The sequence below is a fragment of the Zootoca vivipara genome, chromosome 1, assembly GCF_963506605.1.
Source record: "Zootoca vivipara chromosome 1, rZooViv1.1, whole genome shotgun sequence".
In the NCBI taxonomy this organism is placed as follows: Eukaryota; Metazoa; Chordata; class Lepidosauria; order Squamata; family Lacertidae; genus Zootoca; species Zootoca vivipara.
This window is the reverse complement of record NC_083276.1, coordinates 114,227,307-114,243,045: the sequence shown is the minus strand read 5'-3', so window position 1 is coordinate 114,243,045 and position 15,739 is coordinate 114,227,307. Positions and strand designations below refer to the sequence as shown.

At 42.8% G+C, this 15,739-nt stretch overlaps 1 protein-coding gene across 1 annotated transcript in view; it reads right to left on the bottom strand.

The window, feature by feature from the left end:
* PDE11A (phosphodiesterase 11A) overlaps positions 1-15,739 on the bottom strand; it is a 146,989-nt gene that overhangs the window by 74,548 nt on the left and 56,702 nt on the right. Inside the window, exons 4-7 of the mRNA XM_035112278.2 lie at positions 14,516-14,656; positions 7,854-7,918; positions 3,884-4,022; positions 687-762 (exon numbers count right to left, since the gene is read on the bottom strand). Coding sequence (XP_034968169.2) covers positions 687-762; positions 3,884-4,022; positions 7,854-7,918; positions 14,516-14,656 — 421 coding nt within the window. The remainder of the gene's footprint in view (positions 1-686; positions 763-3,883; positions 4,023-7,853; positions 7,919-14,515; positions 14,657-15,739) is intronic.

The window sequence follows — 15,739 nt, the reverse complement described above, 5'->3', positions numbered from 1 at the left end:
GTCCAACCATCTCGTCCTCTGTCGTCCCTTTCTCCTACTGCCCTCCATCTTTCCCAACATCAGGGTCTTTTCCAGGGAGTCTTCTCTTCTCATGAGATGGCCAAAGTATTGGAGCCTCAGCTTCAGGATCTGTCCTTCCAGTGAGCACTCAGGGCTGATATCCTTAAGAAGTCCAGGGGACTCTCAAGAGTCTCCTCCAGCACCAACATTAATTCATAGCTCCTTGTATTGTATTAGTTACTGGGTTATTTATCAAAACTGTATGTGTCAGCTAAACCAAATGGGGGGAAACTCTCTCCTATGCCTGATCGCATTGGCTTAATTAATTTGGCTGTCAGTTGGGCTGTCTTAAGTCCTGTATCCAACGAATCTTAAGGCCAGCACATTATCTCAGTACTTTACAGCTAAACTAGGAACAGCTAAAAATGTAGAGTGGAGGGAAGCAATAATTTAAAAAAAACAAACCCAATCAAACATTATATCTATTAAAACATGCACAATAAAAACATCAAAGCACCAGCTCGTTCCTTAAAAACAGTCAGTTACCAAAAGCCTGTTGTGTGAAGAACGTCTTCAACTGCAGGCTGAAAGCCAACAAGCAGGAAGCCAGCCAATGTAGCTTCTCTAAGGAGGGAGTTCTAAAGTCTAACAGCACAACCACGTTACGTTATTGAGAGATATCTTACCAATTATTTGGTGACTGCTATTCCATATAGGGACACAGAGAACAGATCTTATATGAAAGCCAGAAATCTGGTCAGCCTAGGACATGAGAACAACACAATTAGTGACTAGCATGGTATATGACTTAGCATTTGTCCAACATGTCTAGCAAGTGATATGCACAAAAGGTTGCATTACTACAAACAAATTGAAATTCAAATACAGTACATGTATGCAGGCTGTACTACTCTCAAGCTCAAGTGAGCAGGATTTCAACCCTCCACCCTTACATTAGCCTATATAGGAAATTGTCCAAATACATAGAAGGATCCAGATCTGTGCGAGATTGCAGGCACATAACTATGCATGACTGCTAGTTAGTGCATGAAGGGGTTAAGGATCACAGAGCTGTACTGCTGGATAGGCTCAGATAGATCTGGAGAGGGAGAAAGTTCAGCCTTTCTACTTCCTCTCTCTATCTATCTAACTCTGCACACCATGTAATCCACCAAGGAAGACATTTGTAAGCTTGCTCCCAAGCTTTGAGCATGTGTCTATAACTATCTTGCTGTATTTTCTACCCAAGTGTATTTTGCCTGTATTATCTTTGCTGCTGTATGGAACGATGTGACCTTGAATCTGTAAGTAAAGCATTTTAAACTTACTTAACAGTGTGTGGTCTGCTCATTGCCAGAGGGGTAGAAAGAGGTCAGCTGCTATGTGCAGCTGAATGGGATAAGAAAGGTCTAACAACCTATATTCCTAATGCTTCACTGTGCTGCTTATTTTTGTGAGTAATACTGTATTACTGGGGCTCTCTGTGTGCTAGCCCCATATTTTGAGTCCAGGCACCCAACTGTTTCTTTTTGATATTCACTCACACATGGGTCCACAGGGATTCATGTATTTTTCATCCCACCAAATCAAGGCTTGTTCTGTACGTTTATGAGGGCTCAAGCAGGCTCAGATTAACCTCCTTCCTTCCAAAACAGGCACGCAGCTTTCTAATTTTCACTATATTCAGTACCAAGAGCCATATAACTATCAATACATTAAACCCCAAATTTATATGGAGAAACACCAAGATTAATTGTACCAAATCACCTCCTTCCTAGGTTTTCTAGCAAATTACAAAACTGGTTTTTGATACTTTACATGGTGCTCCAAAATCTAAAGATCAAGTCTAAAGAGAAATAATAAATTTGTAAGTTAATAAATGTGGAAAGAGTTTTCAGTAATAGTCATGCTGTGTCATTGTTGCTGTTTTGTAAAGCACTATATGGGATGACTCCAGCAATACTGGGGCTGCTCTGAGTACGCCCTGTGTTTTATTTTATCTACTAAATTCTCTCCTTCTTCCAGCAATCTCGATTGCATCGCAGTTGTGATAGTTAAGCCTCTGACAGTGGTTGAATTGGACAAGTACAACTGCTGTTTACATTTTTAGAACTGAGTTCTTTGGGGGAGGCTACTTTTTGACATTTGGAACATGTCTGGTTTTTGGGTGGATGGTGTCTGCTTTTTATTGTCTGTGTTTTGTTTTGTTTTGTTTTGTGTTTTGTTTTGGTGGGGAGTTGTAGGTCTTTTCTGCCTTCTTTGGGGGGAGCCTGGGTATCAGCAAGTTTTTCTTCTGTGAAATGAGAACGTTGTGGTGTGGACAACAAATGTGTCCTGATGCCCCAAAAGGTTGGGCACTCCTGCTCTAGGAACTGAAGTAGTTTGCAGTCCACTTTCTATGAGGCATGGGGAAGTTGTTTGTGTGGTATTAAAACTTCACACAAGTGCAGTCTGGGAGCTCGGAGGCAGGGGCGGGAATCCTTAAAGAAGAGAATGCAATAAACAGGGAGCCCAGAGGCAAGCATGTTAAAGGAAGAGTGCAGGTAGCCCAACAGAGTTAAGGGGGACTCAATGAAGGAATGGAAAATGAGGATTGCGGGAAAGGGTACAGGAAAAGTGGAACTGGGACAGCAGGAATGGATCAGAGGGAAAGCTCTGAATAAACCTCACAGAACTGAAGATTCTGGAAAGCTCTATATTAGAGGAGAGGGTGGAAGGAGTATTAGGAAAGCTGCTCAAGAGAGGGTGGCTGAAGGAATTGGAAAAAAATAAATTGTGGCCTCAAAAGCAGTAGTCTGAAGAAAAGGTGGCCGGTAGACACATGGAGTTGATGAAATAAATGCAGAGGCATGGTAATAGGACTAACATAAGATTGCTTGCCCAAAACTGTTCGACCCCTTCCAGTCTCCTATTCAAATACCCAAAGGGAGCCTGATTCCCACTGCCCAACATGGGGGTATGGGGAGAACACTCACTTTGAGGGCCAGGCTGGGCTAAGAGATAGTGGAAATGGCTCACACATTCGAGAGGTCTACTGTGCATTTTCTCCTCCTTCCAGTTGTTTCAAAAGTGAAGATACTGCCAGCAAACACACTGCAGCATCTTCACGTCTGAAACTATCAAGGGAAGGAAGAGAGAGCTGGTGGGCCTCTCCCACCTCCCTTAAGGGGTGAGTGCCCCTCAAGGGACAGGGGAAGGGTAGTGAGTGGAGGAGGGATGGGATTTAAACCAACAGAATCAAGGAAGGCACCTGTGGGGCTGTGCCAACCCTGATTCTTGCTCTTTTTAATCTGAGCCTGGACACTCACATTTGCTGTGACTCCGGCCAGCCCATCTCTAGAAAGCAGGACTGGGAGAAAGCTAGGGACCTAAGAGAGGAGGGGCTGTATGCTATTATTGGTAGGAAGGAAGTGGGAAGACAAGCTGGTTTGGTGGGCTGGGAACTATGGGCTAAGGAAGTGTAGGATGTTGCAACTAATGAGAATGTGGGGGAGCCCTGGTTTCTATTTTCATTGCTGGTTCTGACCTTACTAATCCTAAGGAGACAAGGAGGGCTGAAAAGAAGTGAGGGTGGGAGAAGATTTTGCAGAAAGATTTGAATTAACTACCCAACGATCTGGTTGCAAGTTTCCAGCTATTACCACATAAATGACTAAACCTAATGGAATAAAGTTAATTCAGAAGAGGGAGAGTAGTTGTGTCCTGAATATGGTTATGCCAGTATCTGATCCATTGATAAAATGAACACTGAGCTGGCAGAGCAATTTATAAACATGATTCAGATCACAACGGAAGGTATCGGATATAATGGAAGTAGCTAAGATTTTTTTGTGATTTAAGAGAATACAGAGGTTTGCAATTATGTAGGTAGAGGATGCCTTACTTCTGCATCAAAGCGAGGATCTTGATATGCATCGCTGATGTTCACTGGGAGGCCCGTGGAAGCTACGAGTTCAGCAATACTATTATTTACTAGCCAGTCTGAATAAGATGAAGACGGTTTCTCCAAACTGTCTTTGAAGCTATCATAAAGGCAGAGCAGAGGAAGAAAAGGGTATAGTCACTGTTGCTTGAAAGCCCATCTTCATAAGTCTGGAAAGCATAGCCTTATATCAGGATTACCTATAAAAATTCAGAGCAGCTCAATGGCATTAGGTACAGAATAATACATTCATTTTATTTATATGCTTATTTCCAGTATTTATTTATTTTTTTAAGAGAAATGAAGGATGTGATCAAAGTGGCTAAACAAAGAAATTTAAATTAATATGCAAAAAGGCAAGAGTAAAATAGGACACTGTGGTTATGGGAAAAAAGCAGACAGAACTCAATTAACAGCGACAGACAGATCCTGAAACATGAATCCCCGGAAAGGTTTGCTGAAATAAACCTGGGTCGGTTTGGATTATATATTTGGAGTGCTGCAGCCAAGCACTGGTCCGTTCATCTTCCTCGCAGCATATATGAAGGTGGCCCAAGGTGGCTGGCCTAAAATATTCTGCTCTCTGGAGTGAAGGGCAAGATGGCACCCCTCCCTTCCACATACACAATCTGATGAGGTTGGCAGTGAATCTTGAAGGACAGCATCTTCCATCGAACTTGGGGGCATGAGGCTAGGTAAGAAGGCATGGGGCAGATTTCATTGTGTACCAAGCTCTGTCCTCCAACACCTTACACCTGCTCTGTGCCCCCAACTCTATGTCCCTTACTTATGCAGTTGATCCCCCCGAAAAAAGGTCTAGACATGATGTCCCGCATGTGAACATTCAATGTGAGGATGGAGACTGCTACACCAGGGAGGGCAGTTTGTTCTCGCTCTCCTCCAGGCGACAGGCCAAAAGATATCATCCAAACTGACTGCAAAGGGGCCAGGTAAATTTCTCGCGGGAGACTGTTCAAAATGACAGGTTCCATTACTGAAAACACCTAATTGCAGGGGAACTCAAAAGAAAGGTGCAGAGAGGTTCTTCTTATAGGTTATTAAGAACTTTGAAAGATCTATATAAGCACTTAATATTGAGTCTAGAGCAGGCATCCCCAAACTTCAGCCCTCCAGATGTTTTGGACTACAATTCCCATCTTCCCCAACCACTGGTCCTGTTAGCTAGGGATCATGGAAGTTGTAGGCCAAAACATCTGGAGGGCCGCAGTTTGGGGATGCCTGGTCTAGAGAATGAGAACTGTAAACCAACATAGACTGTAGAGCAGGGTTTGCCAGCCTTTTTGGACTAGTAAGCAGAGTTCAAGTTTTAAGAGAGTGCTGGGGGCACCAATCACAATAGCTGCCATGGAGGTGGCATGCAGTAACATAAAATTGGAGTGAACCCCTAGTGTTTTAATTAATGCTTCGCTGCCGAGGTTGCATAAAAATAAAGCGCAACCTCAAAATTTATAGAGTGAAGTAATATTTAAAGAATCCAGATGGATGAACACTGCAGACTCTAGCATGCTACCAGGGTAGTGCAGACATATATCTCATAGAGGTGGCATCCTTAGAGGACGCTTTCTCCATCTTCCTTATAACAGGAGAAGATGGGAATTGGAATCCATAGGTTCTGCATCCCTGTTTTAAAAGCCAATGCAGAATGCTCAGAATTCTAATTGGAGTGTATGGTGGAACCTCGGTTGTCCAACGGAATCCGTTCCAGAAGACCATTCGACTTCCAAAACGTTTGACAACCGATGCGCAATTGGGTGGTCGTCAATTTCAATGGAGAAAATCGAGAAACGCACTTCGGAAGCCATTCTAATTCCAAGGTGCATTCGAAAACAGAAGCAATTACTTCCGGGTTTTCGGCGTTCGAAAACTGAAACATTCGGCTTCCGAGACGCTTGAAAACCAAGGTTCCACTGTATTACTATGGTACAGAATAACTCTTCCATTAATTTAATGCCATTTCAAAATCACCTTCAAGGCTGTTACATCAATTTCTTTTTAAGCAACGTATCACAAGCAGCTCAATTCACAACCAAATTAAGGTGAAGTGTCTGGATCTAACCCAATTTGCACCAACTCTTCAATGGAACAAATCAGGACTCACTCCAAGTATTTTGGCTTAATTTGCGTGTGAGTGACTGAATGTGAGGCTTCATGACGACATCCTCAAACAATTTTCTGTTTACAGTCAAAACTTCAGCAGAAGTCTAAGATATGAGCCATTATATGAACAGGGGGGGTGAATAAGCAACATTACATTCCACTAATTTTGTAAGTTAAAAGTAAAAATAAAATTAAAAAAATTGAAGGAAAGCAACATAAATTTTCTAACTGTTTGGAATAAAATACCATGACTATCAGTCTCAGAGCAGAGCATACCGAGACAAAAGAGAAATGGATCAGCAACAAAGCAGCTGGATCTATCAGCCACAGAAAAGGGAATGGTTTTTAGCTAGCTGCATAATTCTCCATAGACTGATGTTCTCTGTTTAAAAGGAAAAAGTTTTATAAATAAAACTTATTTAAAAAAGAAAACAGGACAGCAAGTCTTAGAAAAATCTCACTCACGTGGTTTTCAGTTCAAATAATAAAGTTATACAATACATGCTTTGATAGCAGTATAACATCTAAATGTGTAAAGGTGCAGAAATGCAACATCTTGTTAAATGTTTTCAGTTTATTTCAGCAGCTTCGGGAACACCGAGGGGAAAAGAGCCTTTGAGGGCAAGGTTCCAATTACCAAAGCACAGAGCTCATAATTGTGTATCTTGCAAAATCCATCATGAAGCGGGCTGAGATTTAAAGCACACAGCATCAATTAAGATCTTGACATCAGAGGGATGAAATCAGTACTAGATTATGTGTGACAGGTTTTAGGAGCAGCAAAATGCATCCAAGTTAACAAAACAAGAAATAATTCAAGTGGAGGTTCAAACAGTAGGCTGCCTAAACCTCAAGCAAATTTGTGCTTATTGCTACATGCTTACTGCTGCAACTGACTCCATCCAGATGCTGTGGATTACAGATCCTATCACCCCTGACCATGCTGGCTAGGGCTGATAGGAGTTGGAGCCCAAAACTTCTGGAAGGCACCATGTTGGCTACTCTTGCTCTAGAGATGTTCTATCAAATTAAGAGTTTCTTTTAGAATCGGGTTTCCGAAACTGGGGTCTCCAGCTGTTGTTGGGACTACAACTCCCATTATCAATAGTTAACAAGACCTATGGTCAGGGATGATGGGAATTGGAGACCCAGGTTTGGAAACCCTGTTTTTAGAAGGTGGTTCATCTGAATCTGGAGGAGAGTCAATCTATGTTGCACATACTTAGCAATCAGGTTTGTACTTTTAGTGTACTTTAAGCTCCTTACTTTGAACAGACACAGAGTGTTGGCGGCACAAAGTGTTTTCCATCAACTTAGGTCATAGCTGCCAAGTTATCCCTTTTTTAAAGGGATTTTCCCTTATGCTGAATAGGCTTCCTCGCGAGAAAAGGGAAAACTTGGCAGCTATGACTTAGGTTGCTGCATCAATAGCAACTCTTCTTGAGAGAGGTAACCTGATCACAATAATCCATTCTCTCGCATCACCAGGTCTACTGGTTACCATAGCTTGTTGTAGTTTATGCAGGCACTAAACCTATACCTCCACCATCTGAGAGAAGTATTACTTTCTCTGGTACAGCATATTGTAAAATGCAATACTTAAAAGAAACAGCACAAGATGGAGGAGGGGAAGTCATGCTAATTTTGTGCAACGTGTAAGAAATTGTGAAATATGCTAATGGAATAGAAAAGATACTAAATTCAGGCCTGGGGGGGGGATCACCTTTATAAAACAGCTATTCATAGACAGTCCAACAATCAATGATTATTCATTAAAACATAATCCATTGCAATATAAAACATGAGATCTAACCTATTCTCTGCATCTGCACTGCATTTTGGAGACATCAGCTCGAAGGATTTGGTGAATTTCACTACCTGTCATGGTAAAACAAATACAAATGAGTCTCAGATTTCTCCCCCCCCTTCCGACTTTTTAGAAACACAACAGTGGAAAAATACATGTTCAAGTGATAAACAGTAGCCACAAAGCAACTCTCTATGCTCACTGCATAGAGCCCACTTTCCCAATTAAATAATGCTGAATGAAAGCAAAACTCATTTGACTGCAAAATGATTGCTCATATAGATTAGACTCACAACTCCAGATCACAAAGTTTACCTCCATAGCATTCTTTTTCACTTTAACGGCTCTCATGGTGAAGCATGTTGAATACTTTCCTTGTTTTTCCCCAACCATGTTTTTGTAAGTAATTCATATTTTGTTCATCCCTAGCTAGCAGGAGCAGTGGTCACAGATGATGGAAATTGTTGTCCAAAAACAGCTGGAGAAGCAAGTTTGAGAAACCCTGATCCAGAATAAGGTTTGGCAGCAAGCCCTTGCCTTGGAAACTCACTGTTAGTTAAGAGACCCATTAGTGGCTTGCAACCTGGCCTAAGGAAATTCTCAGCAGAAGCACTTCTACCATACAAAGGTAAAGGTAAAGGAACCCCTGACCATTAGGTCCAGTTGTGACTGACTCTGGGGTTGCGGCGCTCATCTCGCTCTATTGGCCGAGGGAGCCAGTGTACAGCTTCCAGGTCATGTGGCCAGCATGACAAAGCCGCTTCTGGCAAACCAGAGCAGCACACGGAAATGCCGTTTACCTTCCCACTGTTGTGGTACCTATTTATCTACTTGCACTTTGACATGCTTTCGAACTGCTAGGTTGGCAGGAGCTGCAACCGAGCAACGGGAGCTCACCCCGTCGCGGGGATACGAACCGTCGACCTTCTGATCAGCAAGCCCTAGGCTCTGTGGTTTAACCCACAGTGCTACCCACGTCCCATACAAAACTAGGGTATAAAAATGAAGAAGTATATACTTATTAGGTTTTTTTGGTAGTATTAAATTATGAAATACCAATAAGTAAGTAAAATTAAAAACTGGGTTCCCAAATGGATGCTTTGACTTAAGGTGTACCCTAAGTCTGGAAAGTTTTAAGATTATTGACCAGAGATGGCGAACCCTCTTACTGTTGTGGGACTCCAACTCCCATTAGTCCCAGCCAGCATGGCCAATGGTCATGGATGAGGGAAATTTCACTTGAGGAAATTTCACTATGCAAATTGCCTAGATGGGCCAAAAGTTCAGCTCAGTGTAAGGCTCCATCATGCATTAACATTGGAATCAAATTGATCCACACTGTCACATAAACATGTTCCTTGCCTTCACGTAAAAAAGAGAGATATGGGATAACTTTTAAAGAATCAGATCTTCAGGATTTTGCCAGTTCTAACACTGAAGAAGCCTACTGCAGGTACAAACTTAAAAGTGTATGAAATAAATAAATAAAAACTCTGGTGAGCAAATTCAGATTATAAACTTTCACAGTGCCAGCTTACACTTCAACATCAGGAAAATAATAATTCTTACACTAGTGGAGGAATATTCCCCCGCCATGCAATAATTTATTGGTATCAGTCAAAATAGCAGACAAGCAGCCTATATTCTTATATAATAAGAGCGACAAGAGTCGAACCGAAACCAGTGGTTCCAAACTATAATGAAACCACCACTGGCGACAGGGATTTGAACACCGACCAATTGCTTAGCTGTAACTTCCATGCCTAAAACACACTGTCAGGTGGTCTCCTCAGTACTGTCTGTTTCTTGAAAAATAGTAATACATTTCAAAGCAGTACACACAACGTTCCCTTTGCTTCTTACGCATCTCACGATTCCAGCACTTGTCAATACAAAGTGAAGCTTGCTGCCTAGTTTGTCTAGGTGGTAATACCCCCATCTGTCTTCTGACAGCCACCTCCAGCAATCCTTCGGTTGCTTCCGCATACTTGTGTTTTAACCAAATGTCACAGCACCAGTGGGTAAGTGACTGACATGCTGATTCAGAGCACCAATCAACCATAAATCACACTTTCAGGCAGAGAAAGCAGGGCAGATCCTGCAGCAATCGTCACTGGGTGAGGGGTGGGGGTGGGGAGTTTGTTGCAGTCACTGTTATAAACAGTGATGATAGCTCAAAACACCATAAGGAGGAGTGAGAAAAAGCACTCTCTGTCTTGGGTGGTGTATTTCTGCTACCATTGCTCCTAGCAGCAATGAAGGGGAGCATTTATGGACTTGGTAACAGAGGAAAGGTTGCATGCCTTTTCTGTGTGCAACCCACCTAACCTGCTAGTGAGATTTAACAGACAAACCATAGTCTCCAGTGTGAGCAAAGGGACAAGCCATTTTGGTGACTTGGCTACCAGAGGAAATCTCAAGGGAATGTCTGGAGAATGCTACACCTGAGTGTTATCTTGACACCTGATGTGAGAAGCAAACAACTCAGCTTGGCTTGGCTGCCTGGATTGAGCTCCTGACTAAGTTATTGACCTAGTATCCCCAAGGTCTTCGTGCAGACTGGGTGAGAGCAAGAGCAGAAGGATTTAGGAACACAAAACTGGAGAAAGAAGCAGACAAACACGTGTGTCAGTCTCTGAAGATCTGCCTGCTTTAAGATTAAGATGCTGGGACTTGACAGAGAAGATCTGTGAAATATATTTTATTATATGCACATTTAGACAATGTGCCCAACATGTTAAGAGAGAATGACAGCAGCCTGAATGTGCAGTTAAAATACCACAAAGTCAGCTTCTCACCATGTGTGGATAGGCACAACACGAACACGTACTTGCAATCATGAATGTAAGCAACCCCCTGCACCTTTCCCTTTCATGAAGTCTTGTTCCTACTTGCCCAAGCATGACTATATCATTAGGAGAATGTGTTTCTGCCTTATTTACTGGCTACAGGGAGCCATCTATGGGTATAAGCTCTCCAAGTTAGGAGGACTACTGCTATTTATACACTGGTGTTTTTGTCACCTAAGTGTCTCCCTAGGGTATTCAGAATCTTGTTAAGAGCAGCAATAAGCATATGAGACCAGACAGAAGCATAAGCCAATAGAATAAGCCAACAAAGGCCAACCACTTTGATTGGCAATGAGTCATATTCTATCAAATAAAGTATACCAAGGGGATATTTTTTTGTTTGTTTTAGAGGCAGCTGATATTCCACCCTTGTCAAATTTTCAAGTGAGGGATTAGTAAACTGCACTGTACAAAATTAAAGGTTACGAAACGGTCACTCTGGGCATATCTGTACTACAAACGTATACTGGTCTTATGGCAGTTCCACTGTCATGGCTTCCCCAAAGACTCTAGAAACTGAAATTTGGTAAGGGTGCTGATAATTCTTAGCCAGATGCCCTCCTAGTCCATTACTGTTGCCGGGATTCTCTTTTTTTTTTAAAACATACTTTTTATTAATTTTACAAAATACAAAAAAAAAAAGCTGTACATACATAAACACCTTTTCCACCTCCTTCCTACCCACCCACATGGGTCCTCCCCTGCCACAGAAGTATCCCATGTATGTGAACAGTCAGAGATGGTCCATTTTATGCTTGGATTTCTGTCCTCCTCCCCCTCCCCTGACCCCAAAGCCCCCCCCCCCCTGCCACCAGGGAGCTCCAGCAAACCAGGGCAGTACGCAGGAGGCCATCCATCCAACCATCTATTGTCATACCAAAAAAAGAGAAAAATAGAAATAGGAAAAAAGAGAAAAAAGAAAGAGCAAACAAAGAGAAAAAAACAATACAAAACAGAAATTTTTTTCTTACATTCATAATTGTAAAACCATATTTTGTGGGCTTCCCCTCCCCCCCCCTTCCCCGGTTTTCATCCCTTTTTTATCATCTGCAACAGTTTCTTACTTTATAAAAATACACCTTTGTATCTTATACAACTTATAAATCAATTGTTAACATTTTCATCTAATATTCAAATCACTGAAAAATCAAACTCCCATTTTATCTTCCCGTGCCTAATTTTTTCTCCCTCTATAAGCCTCCATATTTTCACATTTTCCAAAATCCATTCACTTTTAAAACTATAACTATTCTCAATTTAACCTTACATCCCCGATTACCGGCTCCACCCCCCCAATCCAGCAAATTCCATAATCAGCAGACCAGTTATAAACCTGTTAATCCATCCTTATAATCACATCATCACTTTCCCTTCACCCCACCCCCTGTTTACAGTCTTTTGCCATCCAGGCCACCATACAGGACCCCTGAATTTCTTCTCTTCTCTGCATATTTTTTCCTTCTTCCCTGTGGGCGTTCTGGAGTTCCAATAATACCAATCGTGCCCCCCTCAAAAGCAGGGCACTCCATCCAACTTTTTGTAGAGTAAAGTCATCATTTTTTTCGTGGTGTGCTTCATTTTGTGTTGAATCATCACAGTCCTCATCTTCATCTTTTCCTTCCAAATCACAGTCACCATCATTGTCATTCTCACATTCATCTTTTTCAGTGTCAAAAGCTTCATCTCCTAAAAAATCATATTCTGCCATCACCATCTGAAATTTTTGCTGTAACTCTTGCCGTCGTGTCTCCTCTTGACATAGCTCTATTCTTGTTTCCCACATTAAGGTCAAAACAGACCGCTGGAACTCAGGGGAACACTTTTTTGTTGACATAATTCAATCCTGCCAAGGTCAAAACTTGTCACGTGGGGTGGAATATGATCACAGTTTATTTTCTCGACTCCATTTTAACAAGCTGGCTGCATTCTTCAAGTCTTATTAACAATAAAGTTCGAACTCACATTTCACAAACATTTAAACCAAAAAAGAAATTCCACAAAGTCCAAAAATACAAAGTGAAATAAAAATTGACTTATAAATCCTGATCAACTCACTGGGTTGTCTGGGCTGCCGGCTCCCGAGGAAAAGAAAGGTTTTTCTTAGTCTTTACCTCTTGCTGCAGGGCAGTCATAAACCACAGTCTCTCTCCCCTTTTCACCCTGCATCAAAGGGGAGATTCTCTTTGATGCCTTTGAGGGATCCTTTTGAATTGCAAATCTTCTGTTTACGGCTTCGGGTTTCTATATACTGTCTCTTTTGTTGCCGTGGGGGGGGGGTGGCTTCCTCTTTTCTCCCCTCTCTCCCAGATCCAAATTGTTTTATAATCCAAATCGTGAGGTTACTTACAGTCTTTTCCAATCATTTTATTTTCGGAAGAATCCAGCGCTCTCCGCCTTCGGCTTGAAGCTTCTCCCTGCTAGAATAACGTTGCCGCTCAAAATGGCCCCCGCGACTTCTACCCTCCTCGCTCCGGAGCTCTTATTAGAGCTAACCGAAGAGTTGGGGAGTCCGGATTGGGGCTGTGCCGAGCAAATTGCCCCCGGGACGCCCTTCCCGAGGTTCTAAGGGGCGCAGCGTCGCTCTCGCTGCCCTCCCCACTCCTAGCAGGGACGGGCCGTCTCGGAGACGAGACGAAACCCCGCCGATCGGCGCTGGCGCTGAACCCGGAAGCCCACTGTTGCCGGGATTCTCTGGGGAAGAGGGAGCCACTCTTAAACAACTTGTTCGTGGTGTAGTTATACTCATCCTGATATAATTCAAATGTTACGGTGAAGATATAATAACAAAAATACTTCTTTTAAAAATGTGATCAAAAAACATGCACTGTGTTACATAAGAAACCAAAGAGTTTGTACGGCGAGGAAGGGGGGGAATAATCACTCATTTTCAAGATGTGTCAGGGACACATTTTCCCTCCAAAACACAGAATATTTTTTTTAAAAAAAGAAGGTGTCACGGGATGACTCAAAATCGTAATAGGTGATTTTTGCATCCCCAGTAGGAGCCGATTTCGCCAACCCCTAGGTACGACTCTACAGCTGGGGGGAAAGTTGCAGATTGTTTGGCAGCTATGATGAAGCAGAGTTAAATTGCCAACTGGTGGCTTTTTCTGTTTGGAGCAGGAAAGAACAGTGGCAGGGGGGACACTGACTGCTACTGCTCAAAAATACCCTACCCATCTCCATCCCCCCCAAAAAATGAGGGAAGCATTGACTGCTGCTTCATGCAGGTGCAGGGAATACCACAGGACAGCAACACACATCAGTTTCATATGTGAAGTTTCTCTCAATAAATCATGAACGGAGGGAACCATTGGGCACCACTGCCCAAACTTGCTCCATTCCTCTTCAGGCAGCAATGCCCAATAGAACACTCATTCCCCCCCCCACTCCCAGCCTTCATGGAGGAACATAGGAAGCAACTCCTAGGGGCCATGGGGTCTTTGGCCTCCCCAAATAAAATATTTGAGCCCCCCCCCCGAAGTTGATGGTCACTGCCATTCAAATGGTGTGTGCGCACCACATCATGTGATCAATTATGTAGAGCAGGCCTTACCTGCCGCCCCCGCCCCCCAATATTTTGTTCAACTTGGCATCCTTGTGGGGGGGAAAGCAACAGAACGAGCAACTAAATTCTTTGGCAAGGGCAGCCAAAAGTGTGTGACCCCTGTACAAAGGTAAGCATTTTAATTCGGTGTTGTATCTTGCAAGAGAATTTACAGAGTAGTAACCTAACAGCATTCAACAGATATTTATCAGCTAAAATAAGTCATCATAACAGAAATGCAATAGAAATCAGAAATCTGAAACACTACTTACTGGAGACTCAATGTCCTCGAGCAGCAATACCGAGCAGCGGTCACACTTTAGTAGAGTTTGGGCTCGGTGCATAATTTTCTTCACAATTTTCTCTAGGTCTGTCTGTTCTTCAAAAAGATCATTAACCACCTCCAGCAAGGCCTATATATATGGGAGGGACAGCTATTACAATTCGAATAAATTATTGGACAATTTCCCCCACAAGAGTTCTAAAAGTGACTTTGTAATATGAGCTTACTCCTTCTAAATTAAATTTAGGTGCCCAAAACAGCAATGAGCAAATGTCCCTGTAAAAGATCCATAGCTGCCAAGTCTCCTGTATTCCCCGGGAAACCCCATTTTTCCAGCCGTTTCCCGCTGGCAGCCCGGATTTTTTAAAAAACCATAATCCCTCCTTCTGCGCATGTCTGGAGTCTCTGGACATGTGTAGAAGCGATTTCTGGCACTGCAGCCATTTTGGAAATGGGCAGAGCATGCGTAGAAGCGACTTCCGGTGCCGCTCTGCCCAGTTCCAAAATGGCCGCTGCATGACTTGCAGCGCTGCAGGCATTTTGGAAATGGGCAGAGCATGCGTAGAAGCAACTTCCGGTGCTGCTCTGCCCAGTTCCAAAATGGCCACAGTGCGACTTCTGGTGTTGCGCCGCGCCGATCCCGGATTTTTCAATCTGGGAGTTGGCACCTATGTGGAAATCTAAAGAAGTATCTGAAGAAGTGTGCAAGCACACGAAAGCTCACACCAATGACAAACTTAGTTGGTCTCTAAGGTGCTGATGGAAGGAATTTTTTTTATTTTGTTTCTTTTTTATTTTGTTTTAACTACGTCAGACCAACACGGCTACCTACCTGTAACACGGAAATCAGTGTTTTTGTTTGCTCATTTTCTCAATGGGGCCAGGATAAAAGGTCACTTCAGTGTTTCATGTATGCCTTAAGCCAGTGTTTCTCAACCAGTGTGCCTCCAGATGTTTTGGGACTACAACTCCCATCATTCCTGACCACTGGTCTTGCTAGCTAGGGATGATGGGAGTTGTAGTCCCAAAACATCTGGAGGCACACTGGTTGAGAAACACTGCCTTAAGCTATACCAATTAATGGAACTGATTGCATTAGGGCTCTGTTTGAAGTGTCCTTCGTCCCAGACTTTCCTCAGACACACAGATTCTTTTTGCCAAGATCTATCCCTAGCCTTACATGCCAAAATACTTGATGTGTAAAGTTGCAATA